General features: G+C 32.5%; 1 protein-coding gene across 2 annotated transcripts; it reads left to right on the top strand.

Moving 5' to 3' along the window:
- The first annotated feature begins 486 nt into the window (after positions 1-486).
- Positions 487-4520, top strand: LOC113870974. Of its 2 annotated transcripts, none has more exons than XR_003505727.1 (3): positions 487-660; positions 3060-4233; positions 4317-4411. XR_003505727.1 is itself a non-coding variant. In XM_027507600.1 (3 exons), the coding sequence occupies exons 2-3, from the start codon at positions 3079-3081 to the stop codon at positions 4339-4341; spliced, it is 999 nt and encodes a 332-aa protein (XP_027363401.1). In that variant the 5' UTR covers positions 487-660; positions 3060-3078; the 3' UTR covers positions 4342-4520. The 2 variants fall into 2 exon arrangements, 1 of the variants encoding a protein (XP_027363401.1); XM_027507600.1 differs by having other exon boundaries at positions 3060-4052; positions 4317-4520.
- Positions 4521-8635: the final 4115 nt, after the last annotated feature.

Genomic DNA, 8635 nt, shown 5'->3' on the forward strand with positions numbered 1-8635 from the left:
TTAAAACTATCAAAGAAGGTATAACATCAAGATAATTTTTACTAAATTTTTAAAGACTAACTTCTGATACAATTTTTATATTCACATTAATTTACAGTTATATTATTTAAAGTTAGTAAATTACCTTAAGTAATTTATTATCAATCACCATAACTTGTTTTAATGGTAAGTTTTATTTTGACTTATCTAATTAACCAATTTTTTTTATTTATCATTTTAGTCTTTATGCACAATACATTCTCTTTTATTTTGATGCCGGAGTTTAAATTTTCTTACCTCACACACGATACCAACCGGTAAAAAATATAAGAAAATGAAAAACAAAAGTGCTGAAAGGCACGCCAAGGAAACAACTATATCAGGTGAATGGGCCTGAGGAAAGGGAAATGGGCCCCAGTATAGCAACAAGTTAAATAGGCTCATGAGCCCACATAGCAGGACACTGCTTATAATTTTGATGGTGTTATAAAAGTTGAAGATGTGAGTGAGAAGGAAGCAGCGTAGGTTAGGTGTTGCAGTAGCGGAACACGTCACCTCTGCCAACCATTTTTTTGGATTTTGGAGAACGTGAGCGCGAAGATCGGGCACTCGCTCCGATTCCCTTCCATTTCACCGTTTCAAGCAAAGCGCTAACCATTTCTCGCACACTTTCATTTTCAGGTATTCCTCTCTTTCGATTCGTTCTCTATGGTAAGGGTTTTTCCTCACTCTCCAATTTTCTGATCTCCGATGCCTGTCGTTTCATGCTTCGCTCGTATTTCCACAAAATCTAGTGTTGTTTTTGTATCTGCATGTGCTTTTGGAAATTTTCGTTTAACGCGATTTCTTGATTTATGATTTACGACCGCTTTATTACGTTTGTCCGCGCACGCGCCTTAGACTGTGATGGAATTGTGATATTTCCGCGACTGCGACATTGAACAATCTTTTATAACTTCCTCTTTCATTCTTGCTCTGCCATTTTTTAAAAGTGATAGAAAATGTCGGATTCCAGGTTATAATCGAGAGTTTCGCGCATAGATGATTTTTAGAACTTTAAATTGTTTAGATGAATTAGATTAATCTAATGTAATGTGATTAATCATTTTCTTTTTGTTTAATGTTGTGTGCTTTCTAGAAGCAGTTGTGTGAACTTAATTGATAGATATTGTAAGCTTGTTATTTCTTAGATCCTGGTTTGAAGGTTGGTATCATGTTGTCTTGATGATCTCAACTTACTGTTAAAAAAAAATATGGATGCTCTCCTTCACCTCCCCCCCCCCCCCCCCTCTTTTCATTGTGAAAATGGTGAATTATTCCATGCTTGTGCATCTGTTGGATGTCATATTATTTTCAGTTAGTTGACCTCCCAAACAGTTGATTCTGGATGGCTATGATTAATGAAAAAAATCTTCAGACGTTTTATATGTTGATGTTGAGCAATTAGATTGAGAATTTTGGCAATAGCTACTAGTCCTTTGCTATTTATTTGTTTACTTGAATGTGACGATTTTTTTATATTTTTTTCCATCCGGAGAGAAATCAAGAAGCCTAAAGTTCCATGCCAAGTGAACTACCTTATTCCAGCTCTTCTTTTAAAGATAATGTGCATTATGTAGGAATCAGATATGGCAGGACAAAACTCGTTATAGATGGATTGATTTTACAATCCTTTGGTTTGATTTGTATTTGTTATCTTTTCTAGTGACATTACTTATTAGGGGATTTCATTTTTTACTGTTTTATCTTAGAGTTGTTTACGATGTTGTGTGTTAAACTATGGTGATGAGCATATAATAGAATTTTCTTGAGGTTATGCCCTCTCTATCAAGCTTGTCAAAATTGAGTTTCGAGGTTGGAACAGAAAGAGGGGGGGGGGGGTGTCTTAGTTTGTAACAAAAATCATAAGAGTCAACTAAAATTCAGAATTATATTCAAATGCATATCTATATGCATAAGAAATAGCATAGATAAATAAATCACACCAAACATTTAATTAAACTTAAACCAAAGTTTCTTAAAGTCTTATACAACTAAAAAAATATTATTCACGTAAGTTCTGATCACATTAAAACTAAAGCAACACATAAGTCATAAGTAACACCCAAAACTACAACAACAACAACAATCAAGCCTTATTCCACTATTTGAAATTGGGTAAATGGATCACATGACACTATTGAGCTCGACCCAAAATTAAATTTTAAAAAATATTATTGATCAAAAAGTCTCTTTTAATACTTTCCTCTAAGATTCTTTTGGGTTAGCACCTAAAACTACAGCATAAACAAAAATAGTCTAACTCTAAACATCTAATGCAAGCCAACAACAGCAACAGAAAACACACATCAACAAGCAGAGAAGAGGAGAGGGGTGTTTTTGGGAGAGGTTGAACATGAGGGAGAGGGGATCACATGCAAAATTGCAGTGGTAGGGAGAGAGGGGATAGAGAGGTGTTATTGGGTAGCAAAACGACGCAGAGGGTATTAGTTGGGTAAAGAGAGGCTGCTCAATATGAAAGGGACTTAAATAGGGTTTCTTAGAAGGGGGTTGTGAACCCAGCCCACTTTGCATGCAGTTTATAACTCATTTTGGAGTGCCATTCCAGTCCCGTTCAACGAGTTGGCATGCCACTCCACTTTGAGTTGGCTTGGAAAACGCTCTGCAGTGGCACACTACACCTAAATGTCTAAGAAACTCATTAGAGCAGATGATCCAACATGCAAACACAATTTTAACCACCTTGCTCTATATTAGTTTAGTTACAAGTCACATGGTTAGTATTAATTACTGTGAGCAGGGATGACATAATATTGTATTTCTACTATTACTTAGACATATACTTCTTATAATCTTGATCTTGATACTACAAAAGCTATTGTGGCTTAGATGTAACTACAGATTATTGTGGCAAGTACCTATATATGGTTTGTTAAAAAAAAATCTGCAAAGTTGTATAAGTGGTATCATATGAAATATGCACTTTTGACATTTGATTTATTGTGTTTGGATTGACCAGCATTTTAATGTATCGTGTTAGAATGTCTGTCCTTTTTATATCACCCCCTCTATCTGATCAGTCCCAGGTTCAGTTTGTAAATGGCTAAAGATGGTAAGGTGCGGTGCAAGTCCCGGTGTCAAGGTCACACGACAACCCCATGTCTTTTAACTTGTGCAAGAAAAAATCTGAAAGATGTTAATGTAAAGAAGAGGTTTTCTAAAGCATCAGAAAAGAAAGATTGGGAAGATGCAACCTGCTCAGTGTGCATGGAGGTCCCTCATAATGCTATCCTTCTCCTTTGTTCATCCTATGACAAGGGTTGTCGCCCTTACATGTGTGCTACTAGTCATCGCTATTCAAACTGTTTTGAACAGTACAAAAAGGCATACACAAAAGCAACTTCTGTTCAAAGTTTTCGGCTTGAAACAGACAATTCAAATTTTGATTTAAGCACAGGTGACCCTAATGACAATACAGAAGTTCCTGAGCTTCTTTGCCCCCTTTGTCGCCGGCAGGTGAAAGGTTGGACAGTAGTTGAAGCAGCACGGAAGTCTTTGAATGCCAAGAAAAGAAGCTGCATGCAAGATGATTGCTCCTTTGTAGGGAATTACAAGGAACTTAGGAAGCATGTCAGGTCTAAGCATCCATTCTCACGACCACGAGAGGTGGACCCAATAAGAGAAGAAAAATGGAAGAGACTTGAGTGTGAAAGAGAACGGAATGATGTGATTAGCACAATTTTATCTTCGACACCAGGGGCTATGGTACTTGGGGATTACGTACTGGAGCCAAATGAACATACCTTTTATAGTGACGAATATGATTCTGATGAGGAATATCTGGAGGATGATTTCTTCTCAGTGAGGTCCTTCGGTTTGGGGAGAACTGGCCATTTTTTGTCACACATTAGGTATAATCAGGACCGTGCTGCTGATTCTTTTGCCATTGATCGTTTTGGTTTGCAGAGTGTTGCACCTACAGGTTCTGCTGCTGTCTCTGGACGTGGACTGCACAGGCTACTGTTAGGAAGGTCTAGAAGACGACGGAGGCATAGGATAGCAAATGCAAGAAGGTAAAATCAAAGACAAACTATAGAAATGTGGGGGAAAAGCTGCACTTCTGCAAATAGTATGCCATTGATCTTGGCATGGCTAGTTTTGTTGCTATGCCAGAGCAATTTATAATTTAATTGGCAGAGTATGGCAGTTGACCCCTTTTCTAGTTGTGTACCATCTCATCTATAGATTGATGTGGTATGACAACTTCCCTCTTTTTTTTTTTAAGTAGACTGTACAAAAGGCAATTTTAGAATGCTCACTGCCTCCCTGATTTCTAGGTTTAGGAGATCCAGGTCATTATGACTGTTAGATCCCATAGGTTGGACTGGTTTCATTCGGTCATGCAAAGTGGTGAATTGGACAGGGGATTAGGGACGAGATGGTCCCAAATAATTTCATTTTGAAGTGATGCTTTATTCTTCCTATGATGATTTACTTGCTGTACAGTTTGAATTATTGTATAATAATTCATCTTTGATAGTGTTAGAAATATGGAATGTCATTCATGTGTTCGCTATTGGTAATTGTTGAGCTGATGCGGTAAGGTAATTTGACTTTTTCGCAGATGTTTGAACTATTTCAAATTCTGGCCTAGAGATTATGCGGTTTTTTTATGCTATTGCTCTAAGATACATTCAATAAATTATGCAAATCAAGAATAATAATTAAAGTTAGTTAATTTTTAAAAATATATTGTAACATACTAATTTTATTTTTATTTAATATCATTGAATTTCATTTTATTACTAACATTTATCTCTATTAGTTTTAAAAAGTATTTATAAAAATTTTAAAAATGTTCTAAAAAGTAATATCTTATAAAAGGAAGGCCTTGTTAATGGGAGTGAGTTTATTTTTGTGTCTTCTAACAAAATATTTCTATTTATATTCTTTTTAGCATTTTCCTTATAGTATCAGTATCACTGTGGATTTGATCACCATCGATAAATGCTAAGCATTGGTTGAACCTCTTGCTGATTTGTGCTAAGGACCCGCGTGCGGCCCGACCCGCAGGTTGTCTGTAGGTCTTTCAGCTGTTAGCATTTTTCTCTGGACTATGTTTCGGATAAAAAATTATATAAAATGTTTCTACGCTCTTTTTTAATTTTTTTTAAAAAATTACAAAAATATGATTTTATTTTTTTTGTAAAATTACAGAAATATAATTTTTTTAATTCAAAAATTGTCATTCATGACTTTTAGCCATTGACCATTTTTTTTATATTTTTTAAATATTTAATTATTATTTTAAAAATTGTTATCAGTAACCTCTGATTTTTTTAATTTTTTAATATTTTTGAAAAATTGTCATTAACAATCTTTGACACTTTACCACTTTTTTTATATTTTTGTACCTACACCATTCTGAAATTTTAAAAAATATATAGAATTTAAATATCATATATAAAAAATAATGTAATATATTTTTATTATTAATCTAATTTCAAGAGTAAAAGTTGTATTTTAAATAAAAACTATTTAAATGAGTGTTAATAAACACATTCTAATATTTATTTTGTAGTATTTTTATTACATTACATGTGTGATTTTGATATCTTAGTAATTTTTTTTAAAAATTTTGTTTCTCAACTTTATTAAATAAATTTGTGCTACCACTTTTATTTAATTATTAATGAAAATAGTTAACACAACACGTGATTCTCGAATGTTAATGTTGAGTTAGTTATTTAAAAAAATTTAACTTAGTACACAGGGTAGAAATGTATTAAATAATTACGCATTTTAATAGCTTAATTTTAGTTAATTTTTATGTTCTCATTTTATTCTTAATAATTACTTATTATAAATATAAATTAACTATTATATATAATTTTATTTTTTTTTAAATTTATCACAGAAAAAGTAATTTAAAAAAATTAAATTTACTTCTCATTTTATATATTCAAACATAAAATTTATTTTATATAATTAATAAATAATGCTAAATGGTGCAAAAAAAATTCCACATAAAAATTTACAAAATCAATTTCCCATAATTTCCGTCAGTTCTCTAATTTTTTTTTTATATTCTCTATTCACTGTTTAACCAATAAAATTTAACCTGCTTTTGTATCCGTCTAAATTTGTATAGAAACTTTCCATAGCAGACAATATTATTAATAATTGATTATAATATTTAATCATTAAAACAATTTATTTATTTTTGGGCTAATCCAAACATATAGGAAGAATTAATATTCTAAGTTCAACAACTTAAAGAGTCTAATGATTCACTTTATATGTTAAGTAGTTTTAAGCTCCTGAAAATTTAAACTTAACATCACATTCATCATTGTAATTGTAGGCCAACAATTGCTATTCATTTTTATCCAAGGAAGAACTGATCTGGGTCTGGCTAAATACAAAATTTCATTCTTTCTGAGGTATGCAAACAAAAGGTGTAAACTTTGAGGTGTGCAAATTGCAAATATCAAACATCATCTTATGACCTGTAAATAAAATGGCATTCCTTCAGTTCAATCTCAATGATTTGGTCCTTCCAGAATGTAATTCGGCGGATGAATCGTGGATGAGAATGAGTTACAGTACACATGTTCTCTCCAACATTCTCTAATCTTCCAAATATGACTATCATTTGAGAAAGCAACGGATCTTACCCATCTTTATTTGTTTCTCAAATTTTAGAATTAAGTTACATGTAAAATGAGAAAATAAAGTTTTATCTACTGTTGATTTGAACTAAGAATTTATAAATATAGATTTTTATCTTCTCACTTTATAAGAGTCAAATTCCAAATTTTAATAACTACATTTAAATTACTTTTATGGTGCAAGTTTGAACATTTACTTATTTCTTTGAGACAGAGATAGATACAAGTTGTAAGTGTTAGTTCTCCTTTTTTTATAAATCTGTAAAAAAATATTTTTTTTCACAAACAACCAAAAAAAAGTAAATTTTATTTATTTTTGTTAAAAAAACGTTACAAAATCAAGTTTTATCATTAAATAAATATTGTTTCTCATTTAAGCAACTTTTTCACTGTTAAATATGGTCTAATGCTACTATCCATTCAACTCTATAATATGTACTTTTCCCCACCTTGATTTTTTCTTTTTTAACTTTTTCAATGTTCGTGTTTCAAGCTAAAGATTTTCTGCTAAAAAGAAAGGCAATATCAATTGGAGTGGAAAGAGCTCAATCAAAGCTTAAGAAAAACCAAAGAACATGTCGAATTCCGATATGAGAAATAGTGAAGAAAGAAAACAAAAACAAGGCACTGAAATATATTCAACGCCCTGCATAAGACCACGATTATAATATAATCTTCTTTATCACTAAATTTCCTTGCATGACAACAGTTTCAACGTGTTCTTCACTTTACGCTGCAAACAAGGTTAAAAACAAACACGTAAAAACAAGACAAAATCAAAGTTTTGGAATCCGAATCGAAATAGTGAAATACACAATCCGAATCAATATTGAATATTGTATTACCAAAAATGGGGTTAAGTTTTTCCCACTGGACTTTCCCTTCTTGACCTCGTTTCTCTCTTTGTTCTCTTTGGAATCCGAGCAGATTCGAACCAACTGAGGTAACCACATTCCCTTCCGCTAAATTTGCAAAGTTCTAATATTAATATTGATTATATTGTGCCATGCATTTCCCTACACGTAATTGGAACATGAAGTAAAAAAAAAAAGAGGAAAAAAGAGGGAATTTACCTTGCTTTTAGTTTTAGACCGTGACTGAACCTTTTGGGACCCTTCATTTCTAAGTTGTCGAGAAAGAGCAAGAAGCATAGCTCGACGATCATAGTTATAGGTTCTTTCATATGTTTTGATGGTCACTTTCTCTGATCGATTTATGAAGCAAGTTTTCTCCGATTCAGTGTACACTGTGATCACCACCCCATTTGTGTTTCTCTTCACATTCTGGTTTTGTTTCTTCCTCGTTTCTTTTGATGCCAATGCCATGAGATGGAATATAGATCAGAAGAGATGAAAATGAATGGAATGGGAATTGATCTCGCTTTTAACAAATCACGGGATATCGAAGACTTTAATGCCAGTGAATTCGGTTGTTTTTTCGGAGTTTATACATGTGAACTAAAAACATTTCGTTTTTCATTCACATATCATGAATCTCTCAAAAAGCAACCTTGAACAGTCGAGACCGGCAACATGGGATATGGGAAATCAATGCTGTACTATATAAATCCAGATTACGATTAATGGGGTAACATTACCAAACGAGAACACATGAAGATTGTTTTTGTTCTTTTAATTTACGGTATTAGATCTTTGAATTAAATGTTGAACTGCATAAATCGACATTAACGATTAATGGGGTAGTAAAATTGCCAAACCAGACCACATAAAGGTTCTTTTGGACTTCTTTTTCTGGGCCTCCATTACTTTATTTTGAGGGTCCTTCCTCTTTCATGTACAATGCAAACGTAGGCCCATGTTCATTTTCTAGTTTTAATATTGCTTACACTAACAGGATTTACTTTTTGCACCTCATTTTTTGTTTTTCACACCTTTATTAATTTTTTGTAATGTTTTATTTTAAAAATGTCATTTTTTTTCTTTTCTTTTAGGCAATGCATCTATTATAAGAAAAGAACAACAACC

This window comes from Abrus precatorius, unplaced genomic scaffold, assembly GCF_003935025.1.
Source record: "Abrus precatorius isolate BTA unplaced genomic scaffold, Abrus_2018 Scaffold10, whole genome shotgun sequence".
Lineage (NCBI taxonomy): Eukaryota > Viridiplantae > Streptophyta > Magnoliopsida > Fabales > Fabaceae > Abrus > Abrus precatorius.